At 43.0% G+C, this 22,963-nt stretch overlaps 1 protein-coding gene across 2 annotated transcripts; it reads left to right on the forward strand.

Annotated features, from left to right (window-relative positions):
* Positions 1–5,053: 5,053 nt before the first annotated feature.
* lgals3a (lectin, galactoside binding soluble 3a) lies at positions 5,054–15,497 on the forward strand. Of its 2 annotated transcripts, XM_084309906.1 has the most exons (7): positions 5,054–5,193; positions 5,689–5,706; positions 5,896–6,052; positions 6,392–6,624; positions 8,685–8,773; positions 9,639–9,795; positions 13,700–15,497. In XM_084309906.1, the coding sequence occupies exons 2-7, from the start codon at positions 5,692–5,694 to the stop codon at positions 13,853–13,855; spliced, it is 807 nt and encodes a 268-aa protein (XP_084166032.1). In that variant the 5' UTR covers positions 5,054–5,193; positions 5,689–5,691; the 3' UTR covers positions 13,856–15,497. The 2 variants fall into 2 exon arrangements, with proteins under 2 accessions (XP_084166032.1, XP_084166031.1); XM_084309905.1 differs by having other exon boundaries at positions 5,896–6,624; positions 13,700–15,479.
* Positions 15,498–22,963: the final 7,466 nt, after the last annotated feature.

A 22,963-nucleotide genomic window follows, 5' to 3' on the forward strand; every position in this document is an offset into this window, starting at 1 on the left:
GATATAGTGCCAAATATGACTATTCAAATATTAATATACACGATGTCTCAATGCCGATACTGGGCCGAATTGGCCTTACTGCCCACACGTGGTTCGCGGGGAGGCTTTTGCGTCTGTCACTCTGTTGGAGGGTAAGGAACTGGACTAAAAGAAAGCTCTACTTTAATAGCGCAGTATATATACGCACTATGAACAAATAGTACCATTAGTGGTGCGGTAGACATATTCCTACGCGGAACTAGGACTTGTCCATACATGTTGAGCGGTACGATTGAACCTGGTCTGAGGGGTATGGCGACCTGGCACCAAGGTCTCGTCCAATGGTAGAATGGAGACTATTATGGGATGTTCAGTAGACTAGAAGGGATATTCAATGCATATTGTACAAGGAATATACAAGGGATATCAGGGGATATACAAATACAATTAAATATATATATATAAATAAATATATATATTCGGTTTAATCTGATCCTTCAGAACAATAGTCGTAGTACCCCTGAATGAGTGCTCCTGCCAGAGTCTCAGGGTATTCTTGTTTACCAGAGAGGAGATCCGGTACAAGAATCGAGTTCGTTGGTTGACTTTTTTTATTACATTGGATGCCATTTTGTCACAGGAGAGATTAGCCTCTAGGATGGAACCCAGGTAGGTAATTTCATCTTTCCTTGTGACAATATTGTCACCCACTGTAACTGAGAAGCCGTCGGTCTTGCTGAGTTTGTTATTTGAACCGAAGAGAATGGACTCTGTTTTGCCCATGTGTAATGATAGTTTGTTATCAGCGAGCCATATGCAGATTCTGCCTAGTTCCGAGCTGAGGGTTTTTTCAACCTGTAACTTGTTCTTGTCAGAGACCAGCAGGGCTGAGTCGTCCGCAAACAGGAACAAGTTGCAGTCACAAGCTGACGACATGTCATTTGCATAAATTAGGAACAGTAGCGGTCCTAGTATGCTTCCTTGTGGAACACCACAGCTCACCCTGATGTAAACAAGACGAAAGTCTTTCTCTGGTCTGCATCCCCTTAACAATTGTATGTATTTAACTGTACTGTACCCATTCTGCAATCTGTTAATAAACTTTTCAATCAATCAATAGCATACTACAAGAACCTAGGGGTCCACAAAGACGACTTCAAACTGGAAATGGTAACAACAGATGAGGTACTCAAAAAACTGAGCGCCCTCCAACCTAACAAGGCCACTGGCCATGACAACATTCCTCAGAGACTCAGCAGCCGCCATCACCCCAGTCATCACACACATAATAAACCTCTCCATAAAACAGGGACACGTCCCCAAGGACTTCAAAATTGCGAGAGTAACACCCCTGCACAAAAAAGGCAGTAAATTAGACCCAGGCAACTACCGCCCTGTTTCTATCCTTACCTCCATCTCGAAAGTCATGGAAAAAATTGTATACGAACAGGTCGAAAAATATCTCGCGGAAAAAAATCGAATCTACGAATTCCAATCTGGCTTCAGAACATCCCACTCCACTGACACATGCCTTCTCTATTTAAACGACCACATCAAACAAGAGGTGGACGCGGGCAAATACTGCGGCATGGTCATGCTGGACCTACAAAAGGCCTTCGACACTGTCAATCACACCATTCTGATTGACAAGCTAAAAGCAATTGGTTTTGATAGTCTTATCAGTGAGCTGGATGCAATCCTACCTGGAGGGGAGAGAGCAGATGGTGGAGGTAAACGGTACCCTATCCCCCCCCCCCTCACAGTAAGCTGTGGTGTTCCACAAGGAAGCATACTAGGTCCGCTACTGTTCCTAATTTATGCAAATGACATGTCGTCAGCTTGTGACTGCAACTTGTTCCTGTTTGCGGACGACTCAGCCCTGCTGGTCTCTGACAAGAACAAGTTACAGGTTGAAAAAACCCTCAGCTCGGAACTAGGCAAAATCTGCATATTGCTCGTTGATAACAAACTATCATTACACATGGGCAAAACAGAGTCCATTCTCTTCGGTTCAAATAACAAACTCAGCAAGACCGACGGCTTCTCAGTTACAGTGGGTGACAATATTGTCACAAGGAAAGAAGATATTACCTACCTGGGTCAATCCTAGAGGCAAATCTTTCCTGTGACAAAATGGCATCCAATGTAATAAAAAAAAAAGTCAACCAACGAACTCGATTCTTGTACCGGATCTCCTCACTGGTAAACAAGAATATTACGAGGGTACTACGACTATGCTTGCACCTCATGGTACCAAAGCACCTCAAAGGCGCTAAAAACAAAATTACAAACATCTCAAAACAAACTGGTCAGACTACTGCTTGACCTTACTCCTAGAACCCACCTCACCCCTGCCCACTTTGACAACCAGGATGGCTTAGAGTAGACGACAGAGTACAGCAACTTGCAATGGGCCTGGTCTACAAGATACACTACACAACCAAGGTACCCATGTACATGTCAAAATACTTCCCAAAGGTCAGTGAATACCACGATCACAACACCAGAGGGAGCTCCACAAATCATGTTAAACCCAGATTCGGCTCAAACAAGGGACTAAACACGTTTCGCAATTATGCCACATTAATGTGGAACGCACTACCCAAAGCTGTAAAGGAATGTGAATCACTAACTACCCACTTTCAAAAACACTCTCAAAAAACACCTACGAGATACTGCAATTCGAAACTGGCCCCTGTAAATGTCCTAACACAACCCCCTCCAATGTACAGTAAAAATGACCAAGTATGGTCTTGTCAATATTCCAATGTACAGTGTTGCTTGTACAGTGTCCCCCACCCACCCCTCCTACCCAACCCCCCCCCCCCCCCCCCCCCCCCACTTCTACCCAACCTCCAATGTACAGTACCCCCCCCCCCCACCTACCCAACCTCCTCCAATGTACAGTTTCTACGTCAAATGTATATACTTCTTTTCTGGACTCTTTTCGTATCACAAACGGTACTGTATTTGCAAATCTGGTATGTCATAAATGTATAGATGTAGCAGTACTGTCTATCTGTATGTCATATATGTTACGATGAATTGAAAATGGGGGACCCTGATGTAAACAAGATGAAAGTCTTTCTCTGGTCTGCATCCCCTTAACAATTGTATGTATTGAGCTGTACTGTACTGTACCCATTCTGCAATCTGTTAATAAAGTTTTCAATCAATCGATCAGCTCCTGGTTAGCCTACCTGTATTGCTAATGCTATGCTAATCTCATTCAGCTCAAGGGACTTTCGGTTTCATATTTTAGTTGAGTGAGCTTTGTACTTATTGTACTTGTATTGCATACTGTAATGCAATGTCATTGACAACAATTGTGTAATACATATTCTTTTTTGTGTATTTCAGTTTTACAAATTTGTAATGGAGAACAGACAACAGTAAAGACAATCAACTTTTCTCCAGCCTCTGCATCTCATTTACTCTTGTTCACTACCCGTTGATTTGTGTACAGACACACACTGAGGGCGGAATAAGGACAGAAGGAGAGAAGGAGGACATGAGGAGAGAAGGAGAGTTAGGAGAAAGGAAGAAACTCAACGGCACTCGAATTAACTTCAACTGTTAAACTGTTTTATATCCTGTAAAATATATGTTGTAAATAGTTTTAAAGAATAGGTTCACTATTTTTCAACCCAGACCATATTAAAATGCTGTTTCCCAAATATTTCTATTCCTCACTGATATCTTTAGCATTGATAAATGTACCACTGCATTAATGGTTTAGGTATGATAATTTACTTTTCAAACACTGATCATTTATTTTTCAAACACCATGACAATGAGGTGAAATAAACACTTTAAAGGTGTATTGTTCCCTGTGTTTTTATCATAGAGGTGTGGTTATACTATTAATCTGGATTGTCTGTTATTCTAATGTTAATCTTAATCGGATGAAGACTATTTCACCATACATGACGCATCATAGCTTTTTGCTCACTGATGGGGTCCCATGTTGTGCAGTAGGTGCCCTTTTTTCTTTTCGCCCCTGCCCTTCAAACAGCCTGAGTCCGCCACTGCTGGTATGTCATAAATGTCTAGATGTAACAGTACTGTCTACCTGTATGTCATATATGTTATGATGGATTGAAAATGGGGGACCCTGATGTAAACAAGATGAAAGTCTTTCTCTGGTCTGCATCCCCTTAACAATTGTGTGCATTGAGCTGTACTATATTGTACCCATTCTGCAATCTGTTAATACAAAATTTCAATCAATCAATTCAATCTCCCCCATCCACCCTATATACGCAGCAGCATAATCAGAATCAGAATCAGAAAAGTATTTTTTGCCAAGTAGTTTTCACATACATGGAATTTGATTTAGTAGTTTTTGGTGGACAGACCAATAACGGACAGATAATAAAATAAAAAGGTGGAATAAAATCAAATGTAATCAAATAAATTAAAATAGAAGCACAATAGAATAGAATATATAGTTATAAAAATATAAAATACAAGAAAAAATAGGCCAGGGCTGTACTGTACAACTGTAAAATAAAAGGTGGGTAAAAAAAACACAATCACAAACATAAGCACATAATCAATGCACGTCGGATCACATGTCAAAGCTTTCAGCTCTTCTAAATAACTATTTCAGAATATGCAGAAAAACTGATTAATATGGTCACTGGTCATCATGTCACCTATGTTCTAAAAAAAGAAAAAGAAAACTGTAACATCACCCAGTGTGAATGAATGAATGAAAACTTTATTTAACAGATTGCAGAATGGGTACAAATACAATACAGTACAGCTCAATACACACAATTGTTAAGGGGATGCAGACCAGAAGATAAAGACTTTCGTCTTGTTTACATCAGGGTCCCCCATTTCAATTCATCATAGCATACATGACATACAGATAGACAGTAGGCTACAATAAAAATCCATGTTGTCACAGCGTTTCCTTACGCAATCACACTGACCTGACTAACATATTGCTAACACAGTATCCATGGAAAATAGTGTCACGTTAGCTTTTTGCAACCTGGAACGCCCCCCCCCCCACACCCTGTTAGTGACGTCATTATATTGAGGCGTGGTTTCGCCTCCTCTCTCAGAGTTCTGTCTGACGCCAGTTGGAAGCACTGTGTTTAGTTGTATGCTAGCTGCTACATTAGCTGGCGACCACTACCCGCCTTTCACAATTGGAGAAAGTATCCGTTTCAAACTTGCATTTCAAAGGTGTCTTGTGGAGAGGTAATGCGAAAATTCAACTTATTGTAATCGTTAAACCATCTAAAAAATAACAACAAAGCGACCTAGCTAAGTTAGCCTTCTAACGTTAGCTAGCTAGTTAGCTAGTAACTCCCATGCAGTATGTATGTAACACCAACTAGACATCTGTCTACATAGCTTGTAATGTGTTCCTAAAAGTCAATGCAATAGTCACAATGCAGTGTATTTTTACACCCAGATCTCTCAACAAGGTGTTTGTAGATGATCAGACCGTAATTAAGCATTAAACCGGTCATTATGCATGACATGCCTTCTTATTTGTTGCTACTTGCTAGACAGTTGCCATTATTATTATTAAGATGGTATTTAGCTGTAAGAACTATCTGATTAATAGTAATGAAAGTTGTTATGTATGTATTGTATCATGTATTGAGCCGTACTGTATTGTACCCATTCTGCAATCTGTTAAATAAAGTTTTCATTCATTCATTCATGTCATTTGTTGTTTTATCTTAGATCATGGCAGATTTCTCGGTGAGTTCAAATGATGGTTTCATTATCCCATCATTTCATAATAATTTCATAGTAGACTGAATGCTTGTCAATATATTGTTATGACCTGATTCAATGCATTGTTTCTATTTCATAACTGTTCATTGTTGTACACATGAATGTAGATTTCAATCTCAATTCAAGTCACATCCTCATTCCTTTTGAATGCAGCTATCAGATGCCATAGCAGATGACGTCCCGGGTCAGGCAAAGAGCCAGGGAAACAACAACCCAAATCAGGGAAACACCAACCCAAATGCCTACCCGGCAGCGAACCCAGGGTGGCCCAGCTCGGCCCCCGGAGCTCCCACCCAACCCTCCGCTCCGGGTGAGTTTCCTGGGGGACCGGCACCCTCCGGCCCGGGGGCACCAGGGCAGTACCCCGGAAGTCAGGGACCTTTCCACTCGGGTCCCGGAGCGCCGGGGCAATATCCCGGAGCCCCTTCAGCGCCTGGTGGGTTCCCACCGGGTCCAGGGATACCCGGACAGTATCCGTCTGGCCCAGGGGCCCCGGGGCAGTTCCCCTGTGGTCCCGGAGCCCCTGGGCACTATCCCCCTGAAGGAGCTCCCGGTCAGCTACCTGGAGGCCCCATGCCGTACCCGTCTGGACCGTATCACTCTGGCCCTGGAGCTCCCCCTGGGCCTTATCCTAATGTGCCTTTCCCAGGTGGTCCTCCAGGAGGGGGGAATGGGATGTACGGACCAGGGGGCCCCGGAGCCTTCCCCCCCGCCGCCGGCCCGGGCTCGTTCCCCGCCTTCCCCGGTGGAGCCTTCCCTCCGATGCCCGCTGGATCGTGGGGGGCGCCGCCCGCAGGAGGAGGGTTCCCTCCCGCCCCGGGCCCCTTCGGGCCTGGCCCCATGGGGCCATACGGTGGGCCTGCGGCTCCAGGAGGCATGATGGTGAGTATTAATGCCGTTTAGCGGCAGCACAGAGAGACACAAGGGCAGGACGCTCGGGAGCTAAATATATAAACAAACCGGATTAGTGACATTCCAGTGAACGCAAAAGAAAGCCTCCGAAAAGGATCATTTAGGTACGACTTTCCAGGCTTAAAAACATAGAAGGTATAACTTCAAATAGCTTGGGGATACTACTTGTACTGTGTGTGTCTGTGTATCCACGTAGTAGATTTGTATATCCACGTAGTATGTGTCTATCCACGTAGTATCGGAGCCATTTATTACCAATAAATGTCATTTTTGCATTCACTGGCAGTTCACCTCTTTGTTTGTATAATAAAATAAAACTGTACCTTTTGGCTTGTTTAAAGGAATATTGCTTGCTTGGTGCATTCTTGGCAGACTTGCTGTAGCTCTACGGTTCACTAGGAGCTAGGCTTGCCGCGTTAGTCGGTGACACCGATGTTACTTGGTGTTCAGGCATCCACCGAGTACATTACTTACCCACCAGTGTTTTTTAGGTTTCTGTTCTTTTAATAGAAATAAAACCCATTTAGTTAATTTTCACATATCAGTGCCCACTTAAAAAAAAAAAAAAAAAAAAAATGCTAATTTGGTCAACATTTATAAACTGAACATGTCTGCACGGACAGCAGCTATTTTTAGGTTTCACTTTCGGATGGCATTACTGTCCGTTCATTTATTAAAAAAATTGGAACCTAACTCGGTCAACTCGGTCTGACCAACAAATGGATACTCCTCATTGAAAATGAATTAAAAACCGACGTAGACGGACAGACACAGCGGATCAATGTAGTCGCATAACATAAGCACTCTACAGATATCGAGCGCCATTTTGTAAAATGTTGGGTGTCACCGGTAACACGGGTGTTGTCGAGAGTTTATTAGTCATGGGAGATTCCACATCACCGCGGCAACCCTACCTGGAGCATCTTCTTCCTCTGTGTGGCCCTTTGTGGGATTTACTGCAAGGTGTTGACTCTTCGGTGGGGGCTGTTTCCAGGGGCTATTTCGGGTAACAAGGTCTTGGGGCACAAAGTAAACGGGCAACAAAGGAACATGTAGTTATCAAAACTGTTATTCTTGTTTTTCAGTATCGTCCACCATATTATTCAAACCAATGACATCAACTTTTCAGTTGGATGAAGATGTCGCCCGCCAGAATCGACTTGTGGTTTGAAATAGGCTACAAATAAATTGACATGCATTGACATGCAATGCATTTGCTCTGGGAATCTAACCCTGTTTCAATCAAGTTCAGGATATGTCATTAAATTGTGCCTGTTTTGCAGAAAGCACGCAAAGATTGTATAAATTATATGTATCGAGACTATTGAGATTATTTTTCATATGTTGTATACCTACAGGTAGATAACCTTAGGTATATTTGTAAAATGCACAATTATTTTTAACAACATTTCATGTTTACTTGTAATAAAAAGAAAAGTATATTTAGTTTCTTTCCCATAATTTTTGTTTCTGGCTTCTGTATGTGATTACATAAAAAAATAGTTTTCCATTATCTTGTTTTCAAGTGGAAACAGTTTTCCTAGCCAAGAGGCAAGACGTACCCTTTTATATAAGAACAATTCTAAATTCTTTAAGTTTATGACCATTAACTAGCTCCAGTAGCGCTCCTTTTTGTTATCCGTAGCTAAGCACAGTCTTGCAACTTGCAGTAGGGTGTTTGTAGGCTGTAAGAAGGAGATGACTCATCAGGGTGTTGCAGTAGGGAATGTGGGCGAGGTTCAACATTTCAATAATGTTCAACTAAGTTTTTTTTTTTTTTTTTTTTTGATAACATTATGCATGCGTTCCCAAGGCTCCTTAGCTTAAGCCTAGTAATGATTTTAAATGTGAACATGTAAACACCTGCCTCCTCTTGGATAAAACCGTATGAACATGGTAAAGAACACTTAATTTTCTCTCAAACTTATTACACCTAATATTTAAATGACATAAGGATAATGAACACTGTTTTTCTTGTTGACTACAGGATTGTTTTTGTATTGATTCTGAAATTGAAATGTCTCTTTCAGATGGTGCCCCATGACCTCCCCCTCCATTCTGGAATCATGCCACGCCTTGTGATCACTATAGATGGGGAGGCCGTTCCTGGAGGAGACCGGTATGTACCATATACGTGCTGTTGTCTGTGATTAGAACTACAGGATGTCTGTGATTAGAACTACAAGATGTCTCTGATTAGAACTACAAGATGTCTGATTAGAACTACATGATGTCTGAATAGAACTAGAGAAGGTATTTGATTAGAACTACAGGATGTCTGATTAAAACTACAGGATGTCTCATTAGAACTACAAAATGTATTTGATTAGAACTACAGGATGTCTGATTAGAACTACAGGATGTCTTTGATTAGAACTACAGGACATCTTGATTAAAACTACAGGAAGTCGGATTAGAACTACAGAATGTATTTGATTAGAACTACAGGATGTCTGATTAGAACAGGATGTCTGATTAGAACTACAGGATGTCTGATTAGAACTACAGGCTATGGGGCGCCCCGGTGGTTATACGCTTGTAGCGTAATCGCAATGTCCTGGGTTCTAATCCAGCCCAGGACATGTGTTGCATGTCCTCCCCATCTCTTGCTCTCTCCCAATTTCCGAACTGTCCTGTCAATAAAATGCATTTAAAAATGCCCTAGAAAATATCTATAAAAAAATAAACTACAGGATGTCTGTGATTAGAACTACAGGATGTCTGTTTAGAACAGGATGTCATTGATTAGAACAACAGGATGTCTGTAGATGAAGAAATAACAATACCTTGTCTTATAGGGACTGCTACCGTACCTTATCAATTCATGGAGCTGTAATTAACACAACACAAGGGTTTTCTTCAGCAGTTACAAAGTTACAACAGTTTTGCTACCGTTATGAGTGCTTCGCTAATATAATGGGACCATTTGAGAATATGTTTTGAGTCTGCAGCGGGACTAACTTCAGTCGGCTTTTCATTCTCAGGTTCCAGGTTGACTTCATCAAAGGTCCAGACGTAGTCTTTCACTTCAACCCTCGGTTTCACGAGCAACAGATTGTCCGCAACTCGTCTCTGGGTGGATGCTGGGGACCAGAGGAGCGGGACGGCATGTTCCCTTTTGTCCAGGGACGTCGTTTTGAGGTAGGGTGTGTCGGACAGGCACTGAAGTAGGGCTGAGCCCAAACGTTTGGACCTTCGTTTGTTACGTTGGCATTCAAATTTTAAATCAACATTCACATTTTTTATATATATATTTTGTCTATTCATTCTGTTTAAACCAATGGGGTTTTTCTTCACAGTTGCAAATAAAGATTAGGCTACACTAATATTATACTATTATAGTATATGACTCGTCATAACATTTTTAATAAAATAAAAAATAGTCTGCATCCGCTTGGTGCTCGGCGCTCCATCAAGACGTCACCATCACTTTCGTACCAATCGTGCCCTTATTGGATTATTTATGTTGACGAAACTGATGAGTTATATTCATTAAAGAAAGTTGATTTAATAAAAAAAAATACTATTCAAATTGAGGATTTAGTTGTAGGATAAAAAATATATATAAAAAAAAATGTTTAATTAAAAACGAAGGTTCAAACGTCCGTTCGAAAAACCCTGACGAAGTTCGAATCCCAAAAACAGGCTTCGGGGACAGCCCTACACCGAAGTCAAGGTTTTACCAATGGACACCCCCATACTTACACCCTCCTCTTGCAATGAAGCCATTGGACCACTCTAGATTTGGTTCCAAATATGTTTATTTTTATATATATATTTTTTGCCTTTCTATCATTTTCTCCCATCCCCAATTTAGTCGTTATGCCAATTCCCTTCCTTGTAATTGCGCCCATTGCCCTACTGTCTGCCTGTGGAGGTTGTACATGCTGCCCTACTGTCGGTCTGGGGAGGGTGTAGACTACCACATGCTGCCCTACTGTCAGTCTGGGGAGGGTGTAGACTATCGCATCCCCAGACTGTCAGTCTGGGGAGGGTGTAGAGACTATCGCATGCTGCCCTACTGTCGGCCTGGGGAGGGTGTAGAGACTATCGCATGCTGCCCTACTGTCGGCCTGGGGAGGGTGTCGATTATCGCATGCCTCCTCCGATACATGTGGAGTCGCCAGCTGCGAGGAGTTTCACTGGGAGAATGTAACGCGTGCAGAGGCTATTTCCCCCAGATCCCCTCCCTGTTGAACAGGCGCCCCGACCGACCAGTAGGAGTCACTGTTTGCAATGACCGGGACGCGTCTATTCTTTAACTAACGGATTTCCAGTTCCGCATTCGCGTTCTGCAATCTGATTGGCCACTGACGTTTCTGTTGCGATCTGATTGGCCACTGACGTTTCTGGTCATGTGACATGTGCGCCCAATCGCGTGACGCGCCCATTTCCGCCTCGAACAGCAGCAAACTACCTAATGCCTAGTTTATCACTGGTTAAGCTTAGGCGACTCTTTCGAAGTTGGTTATGGTTAGTTTGGAATCAGGGCTGGTGTTCTATCGCCCTGCTCTAAGACAAACTCTAACCTTAACCAACTACGAAAGAGTGCCTAAGCTTAACCGGTGGCAGAACTTGCCGTCACACGATTGGCGCGACCAGAAACGTCAGTGGCCAATCAGAGCGCAGAACGCGAACGCGGAACTGGAAATCCGTTAGTTAAAGAATTCAGGCGACCGGGACACATACCCCACTGGCTTCCCACCCGCAAACACTGCCAATTGTGTTCATAGGTACCGCTGACAGCTAGATTCGATCCCCAGAGTCTCTGCGGTGGTAGGCGAGTGCTTAGTCCTCTATGCTTCCCAGCCGCGCCCCAAAATATAATTATATATATATTTTAAAATGAGTGCCTGAACCTGGCACTCTAATACCTATATAGTGGTCACACACATATTGCATATAGCGTTTTCTTTTATTGTTGTAAAGTAGATGCAGACTTCTCCACAAGGGTCCCATAGCTCAAATCGAAACTGGTCAGGAGTGATTATTGACCAATTATGATGGTATTCCTAATGAAAATAATAATGTAGAATAGGAGCATATAAAGTAAATTACTAAACGTGTACAATTGATGCTGCACTTTAGTCACTATCCAGTAAAAAAAACTTGCTGCTTGGTAGAACCTTGATTCAAAGTAAAAAATAATAAAAGAAATATTAACTTTGATCCACTGATAAAAATTCCTTGGGGAAATTTGGGCATCATAGAAGCATGGGGGGGGGGGTGTACAGGTACGGGCAGGGTAATGGTAGAAAGACATAAATATAGGCAATCAAATTTGATATTTTAATAAATAAATATGAGGAGAGAAAAAACTGTGACATGTTTATCAATGATGATATAGCAGAAAGCTAGCAAACAACATCTGCTTTAGCTTACGCATGCATTCTGACAGAGAGCAATGTATTCAATGCAGTAAGTGTGGCCGTCAGGGGGAGGTGGTTCCAGGGTCTCCAGGGAGAGTGACTGCAAAAGCACAGTCAGCTTTTGATTTTGGCTTCGACCCAGGAACCGCTGAGAGGCCCTGCTCAGAGGACCTCTAGAGATCATGCAGGACTAGTAAAGGCCACAGCCACTCTGGAGTATAGAATTGTGCTTCGACAGTGTAGTGCAGGGGTGTCCAACTCAATTACCAAGGGGGCAGAAATGAAAAAATACAGATACATATACGGATCAATTCCTAAAAAAGGTGCATTTTCCTGAGGTCACTTAATTGGTCATTTAGTTTATCTATTCAATATTTACCAGCTCAATAAGTGTAAATGCACTTCTGTTCATTCTCTGGTGCCTCAGTGAATACAGTGAGGGCTGTTTAAAAGGTGGGTAAGGAGGCTTCATTTTACGGATAATTGGCTTATTATAGATTGAAATGACATATATTAGGATTTAATTAATTATTATTATTATTAAGAGTTTGTAAGATTAGCAATTGTAGGCTAAACTGGTCCTGGACTATTGGAGAACGAAGAACAACACCTCGCTTGTTTCCACAGAGTAGTTATGTGAAATAAATTCAAATAATGATGCATTTGCAAGCTAATAATAGCTATTAAGTGTCAATTAGCTATTCACCCACACTAGTTAGATGGAACGTGTGTACACACACACAAACACAACCAACACACAGAAAACGCCTCTCACCTCAGCATCTCTTTGTACTATAGCTTTCACTTATCTTGCCAATCATTTCCACCGTAGGTATGATAAATTGGAACAAATCCACTTGATAAAGTAAAAGTGGATACAACCAAATATTACCACAGTTTGAGTCGAGTGAAAACGGATGACTGGCGAGCTTTTAAAAGCGAAAGTAAATGAAAACATGAGGTACAACTGAAGATTAAATATTGGCTCCTCCTCCAATGGTCCACAGAAGCAGATTGATGGATTTTTATTCAATAAAAACATGATGCCGGCACGGATAACCGCCCCCCCTTAAGAGGCAAGCTCACATAATTAGGAAGAACCTTGGTTCTTCTCCTGGCCTGAGAAGCCAAGTCCTCTGCTAAAACTCCTGAACCCAAATGTGTAATTGATTAGCAAACGCTTTAACAATACATTTGTATCAACCATGGAGATCTGACCACCACGCATAATTAACTTGAAGGACGCCAACATTTTGGGAAATTAGCTTACCGTCTTCTCCAGAGAGAGACAAGAAGATAGATACCAGTTTCCTCTCTGTGCGTTGTGCCTTCAGTAGAAAGCTATCTGGCTGCACGTTAAGCCTAGCTCAGCACAATGAATAGAAGCGGACAGTGACGGGTAGCCTAGGCATTGTCCAACTAACACCTCTCCCGAAGGCTAACCGGCACTGTCCGCTTCCATTCTTTGTGCTAAGCTACGCTAACGTGCAGCCAGATAGCTTTCTACTGAACGCACAGAGAGGAAACTGGTATATCCATCTATCTTGTCTCTCTCTGGACAAGACGACGAGCTAATTTCCCCAAATGTTGGCGTGTTCCTTTTTAACTCCGGTTCCACCACAAGTCAAAAGAGAACCTGAAAGGACGTCTTTTGTGTCTCTTGTCTCCGCGTGCAGCTGAAGATCCTGGTGGAAGAGGACACATTCAAAGTAGCGGTGGACGGGACGCACCTGCTGGAGTACGAGCACAGAGTGGGCGGCTTCGAGGACGTCACCCTGCTCCGGGTGACCGGAGATGTCACCCTCTACAGCGCGTCCCCAAGCATGATCTAACCCCCTCGGAGACGACCTACAGGCGGCGTTTCCCCTCCCCCCCTCCCTCCCAGAAAACTGTCTAGACGGGGTGTGGAGCGACCGAGTGACACTAATGTTTTCACTTGAAACTGATACTAATTCCTTTCGTTGTTTTATTTAGCGGTAGCTCTTCTAGACAGCGTGGCCCCCACCCCATCTATTCAGTGGCAGGGGAAACACTGGTAGAGCAAGGCTAGGAAAATAAATGCAAAATAATAATAATTTCCACTGTATTGGAAATCATTTTAAACGCATCCACGCGATTGATGGAACATACACGGCACATAGTCAGCAAAGTGCAGTTTTCGGTCCACCCGACGGCTATACAGCTAAGCACAAGGTGCAGTCTGGTTCAGGCCTGATGTAGTGCAATGCTTTTTTGTTTGTTTTGTTTTTCTCCTTTTCTATCTCGCGTTGAGTTAACAAATCTAGCTACTCAACAATCAAATGTATTTCTGCCATAACTATATATATCTATGGTCGTTAACGAGAGGAAGGATACCTAAAAGTGCTCATTACAGAGGGTGTTAAGAGAGAGTTACTAATTTATATTGCGATTGTAATCAAATAAAGGGGATCTCTATTACAAGGACGACCACTGCGAACGAGCCGTTAGCGGCACCGTGCCGTATTAAGAGGAAATGCAGTAGATGTCGTCGTCATAGCAGAACTATTATGAATAACGAAAAGAAGATTGTAGGCCACCCGGGAAAGTGTGATTATATCCCTAGCATTTCCACACAAAAAGAACCTCCTCATAGTATTATGCTGTATTTAATTTGTTTATATGTTCATCGTGCTGTCCAACATCTTGGCTTGTTTACACTTGTTCGTACGCCACTGAAAATCGTGGTGGTTTCCCACCGGGCTGTCTGGTCTCATCGCTGGACGGCTCCCGAGGATTTGAACCAGCACCCCTTTTGAGTCGGTAGCGTTTTCAGAATTATTTATACACTCACCCGTTTGCATCCCACTCTTTCTTCAGTATTATGCAGCCTTCAAGTCCTCCTTGGGAAGTCTTAAATACCACACGTCATGCATTCATGGTTGGTTAGAGATTCGGAAATATTAACAATACGGACCTGGTGAAATAACTATTTTTGTCTTATCTCAGAAATCATGCACACACTATTTTACACATAACGAGTGTAACTGATGTTTTAATAAATTGCTTTGAGCCAATAACGATGACTTCTGATATGACTTGCAGCGTTTGCACGTGGATGTGTGTGTGTGTGTATGTATGTATCTGCATCGTGCCCCCATGACTCGGCTATCGTCGGGTCATTCAAGTCGTATTTACGATAATTTCTGACATGACTTGGAAGGCGCGGTCTGTCCGGCACCATTGACCGGAGGAGCATCACATCACGTTTGACTAAATATGATTTCATGTTAAAGTCTAATCTAATGCTAATCCCACGAGTAGGAGGCTCAAATGTTAAAGAATAAAACTGTTTGAAGGGGGTGTGGTGGCGGATTACTTTGATTGGTTGCCAAAGATATTTTGAGATTATGGTGTGTTTATGAATAAAGAAGAACTAGGAAATGGCTTGTTGACTGAGTTGTATTAGATTAGATTCAAATGTATTGTCATCATACCACACAAGTACAGTACAATGCAAACAAGTTTGGCATCTAACCAAAGTGCAAATGTAACAGTAAACTGCAATAGTAATATACAATGTACATGTGATTAAACTGGGTATAAAATAAATAAATTACTACTACTGAGTAATGGTGCTAATCAGATGCATGTACAGATTTGTAGTATTAATATGTACAGTGATACAGGTATAAAGACACAATATGGTAGTAAGTCATACTGGCCAGCAGCGTAACTAGTAAGAGTTGGGGGCGGCTACGTGGCGTAGTGGGCAAGGCGCTCGCCATGAAATCTGGAGACGCTGGCCTTGCCTGTTCGAGCCCAGCGCTCCACATTTACTTTCAGTTTAGCTGGTCATCCGTACTACACATTCTCCACTTGCACAATTTGAAAGGAGCCATTTCCGGCTGACTTCCGGTTGCCAATGGCACTTCCTGTCCCATCCAAATACATTGGTTTTAGCTACTTTTCTCCCCTTATTTAAACAACTTTGTTGTCACAGAGAGGCAATGAAACGTTTGTATTATTATAGTATAGAATGTATTTAATAAGCAAACGTTTGTCAGCAGGGTTTTTGGGCTGTATTTCATGTAAAAACGTTTACTGTTAGTTTCCTTGCTCAGCCAGCATTAGCTAACCGAAGCTAGTGGTTAAACAGGCCGGATTAGCTTTGAGCTAACTATCTTTCCCGACCCATGTATTCGTTCCATTCTAAACATAACGTTAGTTTACAAAACATGACCCGTCTATATAACGTTGAGGAACAAATTATATAGACGGGTAATGTTTTGAACAACTAACGTTACGTTTAGAATGGAATGCATCGGCAAAGATCCGTTAGCTCAAAGCTATTCCGGCCAGTTTATCAACTTCCTGTCATTTAGAAATATGATTTTATAGTGAAAATCATTACCAAAACGTCCGGAAAAACCTAACGGGAGCATTATAGACGGTCATACACATGTACAAATGCTATAAGGTGGCAAGAAATGCACTATAAACAATACTTTATGCATCGGCAAAGATCCTTAGCTCAAAGCTATTAAGGCTAATGCTGGCTAACAAGAGGCTAGCGCAAGAAACGACGCCGCAAAGTATTGTTTATAGTGCATTTCTTGCCACCTTAGCATTTGTACATTTGTATGACCGTCTATAATGCTCCCGTTAGGTTTTTCCGGACGTTTTGGTAATGATTTTCACTATAAAATCATATTTCTAAATGACAGGAAGTTGATAAACTGGCCGGAATAGCTTTGAGCTAACTATCTTTCCCGACCCATGTATTCATTCCATTCTAAACGTAACGTTAGTTGTTCAAAACATTACCCGTCTATATAATTTGTTCCTCAACGTTATATAGACAGGTCATGTTTTGTAAACTAACGTTATGTTTAGAATGGAATGAATACATGGGTCGGGAAAGATAGTTAGCTCAAAGCTATTCCGGCCAGTTTATCAACTTCCTGTCATTTAGAAATATGATTTTATAGTGAAAATCATTACCAAAACGTCAGGAAAAACCTAACTGGAGCATTATAGACGGTCATACAAATGTACAAATGCTATAAGGTGGCAAGAAATGCACTATAAACAATACTTTGCGGCGTCGTTTCTTGCGCTAGCCTCTTGTTAGCCAGCATTAGCCTTAATAGCTTTGAGCTAAGGATCTTTGCCGATGCATAAAGTATTGTTTATAGTGCATTTCTTGCCACCTTATAGCATTTGTACATGTGTATGACCGTCTATAATGCTCCCGTTAGGTTTTTCCGGACGTTTTGGTAATGATTTTCACTATAAAATCATATTTCTAAATGACAGGAAGTTGATAAACTGGCCGGAATAGCTTTGAGCTAACGGATCTTTGCCGATGCATTCCATTCTAAACGTAACGTTAGTTGTTCAAAACATTACCCGTCTATATAATTTGTTCCTCAACGTTATATAGACGGGTCATGTTTTGTAAACTAACGTTATGTTTAGAATGGAATGAATACATGGGTCGGGAAAGATAGTTAGCTCAAAGCTAATCCGGCCTGTTTAACCACTAGCTTCGGTTAGCTAATGCTGGCTGAGCAAGGAAACTAACAGTAAACGTTTTTACATGAAATACAGCCCAAAAACCCTGCTGACAAACGTTTGCTTATTAAATACATTCTATACTATAATAATACAAACGTTTCATTGCCTCTCTGTGACAACAAAGTTGTTTAAATAAGGGGAGAAAAGTAGCTAAAACCAATGTATTTGGATGGGACAGGAAGTGCCATTGGCAACCGGAAGTCAGCCGGAAATGGCTCCTTTCAGATTGTGCAAGTGGAGAATTGGCCGTATTAGGCATAGATATCTATGGTATTAGGGGGTGGGAAACTGATGGGTGGGGATCGGGCGTTGTGGACAGCGTCGGTTAGTGCGCCTGCGCAGTAGAATCAGGAAGTGTCGGGGCAGCGTGAGCCTCCCACGCGTTACTCCTCGACACTGAGAGATCGAGCTGCGCAGGTGAAAAGATGCGACTGCTGTTACCTCAAGTACCGGAGTGGACTTGTGCTATGTATGACTTAGTCCACATTGCAGCCGGCTTGTGGGAGGCAAGAAACAGCGTTCGTGACAGGGGAGGGTTGAATTGGATGTTACGAAATTGGGATGGGAGAAAAAGTGGATAAAAAAAAAACTAGTAAGAGTTGGTACATTAAGGGATATGTACAGCTATCGATTGATTGAAAACTTGATTAACTGATTGCAGAATGGGTACAATACAGTACGGCTCAATGCACACAATTGTTAAGGGGATGCAGACCCCTTAAAGAGAAAGACTTTCGTCTTGTTTACATCAGGCTCCCCCATTTTCAATTCATCATAACATTTATGATATACACGACATACAGATATACAGTACTGTTACATCCAGACATTTATGACATACAAGATATACTGTACAAATATACAGTACTGTTTAAGAGACAGATTTTCTAAAAGAGAATATATACATTTGAGGGGGAGGAAACTGGAGGGGGTTGACATTGCATTGTTGCATGCATGCATGCCTGGATTTCTAGTCGGGCATACTGTGCAAATGCCCATGGACCGCCAGAGGGTTGAGTGCTCCTGGCTCAAAGGGTCTGAGTGCTCCTGACTCGTGTGTAGATTAATTGCATGATTTTACTCATTTAAATTGGAATGTGTGCCCAAGCATGATTGTATTTGAAAGGGGCCGACGCACACTGTTGAAAGGACAGGCCCACATTTCCTTTATCAAATGACCCTGGAAATTTGTATCCCAGGGCTGTCGTTTTGAAAAGATGTTCTTCCCAGACCCCCCTACTTGTGTCCCCAAGGGCCCGAATGGACAGGGCGGGAACAGGGCCCCCTACTGGCATAATCCGGCCATGGTTTGCGACAGTGGTTCAGGATGTAGAGTGGTCGTCTGGTAATTGGATTGTTCCTGGTTTGATTCTGGCAAGACACTTAACCCCTAACTGCTCCCGATGAGCAGGTTGGCACCTTGCATGGTTGCCTCCGCCGTCTGCATGTGAATGTGAGGCATAAATTGTAAAGTGCTTTGGATAAAAGCGCTATATACTGTAAATGCAGTCTATATCATATTCCTTTAACCATGCCGGGTTAAATTGACCTCTGAAACACTGGCTACTGGCTAGGGATCAATGGTCTAACATTTTACTCATTACTTTTACTCATAGTATAAGTTCAGATTCAAATTCTTTATTGCCTATATAATATAACCGATGGGGCATACATATTTTTTCTCATATTTTTATATTCAGATGCAATTTTATTGCCTATATTTGAACGTTGTTAGGCCATGCCTCCCACAGGTCGGCTGCAATGTGGACTAAGCCTTGCATCACGTGTCCCCTCCGGTGCGGTACGCGTGTACTGCTTCAGCAACGGATCCTATTTCCGGGGTTGCCCTGATTGGCCGTGACGGCCACGTGACACGCCGCGGCCACGCCCCGCGGCAAAACGCCGAGGCTGCTGTGTTTCACTGCCGCTTCCCCACTTCAACGCCAGTGCAACAGCAGCAATTGTCGCGCCACATTTTTTTTCTGAGCTGTTTCGCCCCACTGCCTTTCACATCGCGCCACGCTTAATCATTTATCATTTAACATTTGAAAGGCATACATTGTTGTCATACAGAAGTACAGAATACTTCTATCCAGGCAGGTCAAGTCCGCGTTCAACACAGCGGCGGCCTCTCTCGCTGCCGCGTCTGCTGCCGCGGGGCGTGGCCGCGGCGTGTCACGTGGCCGTCATGGCCAATCAGGGCAACCCCGGAAATAGGATCCGTTGCTGAAGCGGTACACGCGCGCAGGCACACCAACCGACCTGTAGGAGTCGCTGTCCACAACGTCCGATCCCCACCCACCAGCTTCCCACCCCCTAATACTGCCAATTGTATTAGTATGGACGACCAGCCAAGCTGGTAGCAACGCCGAGAGCTGGGCTCGAACCCAGCATCTCCTGCGTTAGTGGCGAGCGCCTTGCCCACTGCGCCACTTAGCCACCCATATTTATGTCTTTCTAAAGTTTCTACTATTACCCTGCCCATACCTGTACCTCCCCTCCCCCATGCTGCTATGATGGACTAATTTCCCCAAGAGGATCAATATAGGAATATCTTATCTGAAAATAAGAGGGATGCCTATTTGCGACAGGATCACTTTAATTATGAATTATTTCACAAGACAAAAATATCTACACCGATGATTACAAACATGATAATGTACAGTATTTGTACATCTATTCATGACCCCCAGGTTGAAAACCACTGATCAAAGTCATGGTTTAATCTTTTCAAGTCATGAGATGAGAATGACTGAATTCCGAAAATGTTGTCTCTTTTCTTGCTATATGTCAAATAGAACAACTCTACAAGCTAATTCATTTTTGAGACACATCAGACTTTATCCCATCAATTTGATTTAATCTAATTTAGGGTTTGTGGGCAGGTGGTACCACACCCCAGGGGGTATTAAGCGAGCGTTGGGGGGCGCTGGGTGCAGAATTGTTGAAAGGGGGGCATTGAGATGCTCAAAGGGGATGCTAGTTTATTTCAAACCGAGACGCAATCAAAGATTACAAGCAACACTTCCGGTATTTTCAGTTCATGGGAGAGAGGGGGGGGGGGGTGAATGAATTAGATTAGAGCCTGCCCTACATGTAGTAAATTCTAGTAAACGTTTCTATAATTGTTTTGTCGAAACCGGAAAGCCTGTAGCCGGTACTTCCTGTACTTCCGTTTTCACACTTTAGGAGGCATAGCTTTACCAGCCTACGTCAAGGCTCTAATAAACATTCATTCATGTTTATCCCCTGCGCGCTCTCCTCTCCCCCTCACGATATAAAGCTGGGAACGAGGTTACCCTCATCTGTACAGGATCCAGAGATTGAAATTGAAAACTACTCAATAGTCAGGAGGGATAGGAACCAGTATGGAGGTGGCGTCTGTGTGTATATACACAAGGATACCAAATACATCAACCGTACTGACCTTAACCATGATGAAATTGAAACTGTTTGGATTGAAATCTTATTAGACAGGGCGAAACCAGTACTAGTAGGCACAATCTATAGACCACCAGAACAGAGTGGCTTTTATGACACACTTGATGGGTGTTTAGCTGGGGTGGAGGGGGTAGAAAAAATTCTTATTGGGGACTGGAACACGGATATGCTACGTAAAGCAGCACCCGTCTTCAAGGCCTTCAGTAGATTTTCTGATCTGCACGGTTTCAGCCAGCTAATCACCCAACCCACAAGGGTATGCGATTCGACACAAACCACCATTGACCTCATTTTGACCTCTGACAAGTCAATGATCTCCAATAAAGGGGTGATAGCATGCGGGTTAAGTGATCATTATATGATTTTCTGTACCCGCAAAAAGCTAAAACAGAAGGCCGGCTGTCACAAAACAGTCACATCTAGAGACCTCAAAACTTACTCTAGAGAGGCCTTTAACCTAGAACTGGGGAGCTTGGACTGGTCAGATGAACTCAGTGGTACACAGGTTGAAGAAACATGGCTTGGATTCAAAACCAAATTCACAGCAATACTCAACAACATGGCACCGATAAGAACCACCAGGTTCTACTGCATACTGGCCGCTATGAAAACCAGAGACAAAAAATGCTCTGAACTTCATAAAAGTCAGACAAAGCTTTCCAAAAGCTCAAACAGTGAACTCCAAGCCCACGTGGTTGAACTAAAAATCCAAAGAAACAGACTAAGAAATGACGTAAACACCATGATCAGAACCGCAAAAAGACATTTCATCAACGACAAAACTGAGGAAAACAAAAACAAACCCCGCGAACTTTGGAAATTACTCAATAATCAACTAGGCTGCAGTAAAAAACTTAAAACCAGATTCTCAAACATAAACATAAAGACGGACAACACGCTCATCACAGACAAGCTGGATGTAGCCAATTACTTAAACATCTTCTTCACAAACATAGCCACAACACTGGTAAACAAACTACCCTCCCACTCAGGGCATTATGGGGTAGAACACATAGTAGCATACTACAAAAACCTAGGGGTCCACAAAGACGACTTCAAACTTGAAATGGTAACAACCGATGAGGTACTCAAAAAATTGAGCGCCCTCCAACCTAACAAGGCCACTGGCCATGACAACATCCCCTCCAAATTCCTCAGAGACGCAGCAGCCGCCATCACCCCAGTCATCACACACATAATAAACCTCTCTATAAAACAGGGGCACGTCCCCAAGGACTTCAAAATTGCGAGAGTGACCCCTCTGCACAAAAAGGGCAGCAAATTAGACCCAGGCAACTACCGCCCTGTTTCTATTCTTACCTCCATCTCGAAAGTCATGGAGAAAATAGTCTACGAACAGGTCGAAGAGTACCTGGCGGAAAAAAATCTAATCTACGAATTCCAATCTGGCTTCAGAACGTCCCACTCCACTGACACATGCCTCCTCTATTTGAACGACCACATCAAACAAGAGGTGGACGCGGGCAAATACTGTGGCATGGTCATGCTGGACCTACAAAAGGCCTTCGACACTGTCAATCACTCCATTCTTTTTTTTTTTTTTTTGGTCTTTTTCCCCCTCCATTTTTCCTCCGATTTTCTCCCATCCCAATGTTAGTCGTATGCCAATTCCCAGTCCCTTCCTGGTCGCTGCGCTTTACCCCCCACAGTCAGATCATTTGGGAGAGTGGAGGCTACCACGTGCTTCCTCCGACACACGTCCAGCCAATCACCGCTTCTTTTCACCTGGCAGCGCGGATTCTCATTGAGAGGGCGTAGCGTGTGGGAGGACCACACTATCCCCCTCACGTCCAATCCGCGCTTAGCAGGCGCCCCGACCGAACTGTAGGAGTCGCTGTTTACAACGACCCGGACCCACCCCGCCAGCTTCTCCCACCCTCTGATACAGCCAATTGTATCAGTGCAGACGGCCAGCCAAGCTGGTGACAACCCCGGAGCTG

This window comes from Notolepis coatsorum (assembly GCF_963971535.1).
Source record: "Notolepis coatsorum genome assembly, chromosome: 3".
In the NCBI taxonomy this organism is placed as follows: Eukaryota; Metazoa; Chordata; class Actinopteri; order Aulopiformes; family Paralepididae; genus Notolepis; species Notolepis coatsorum.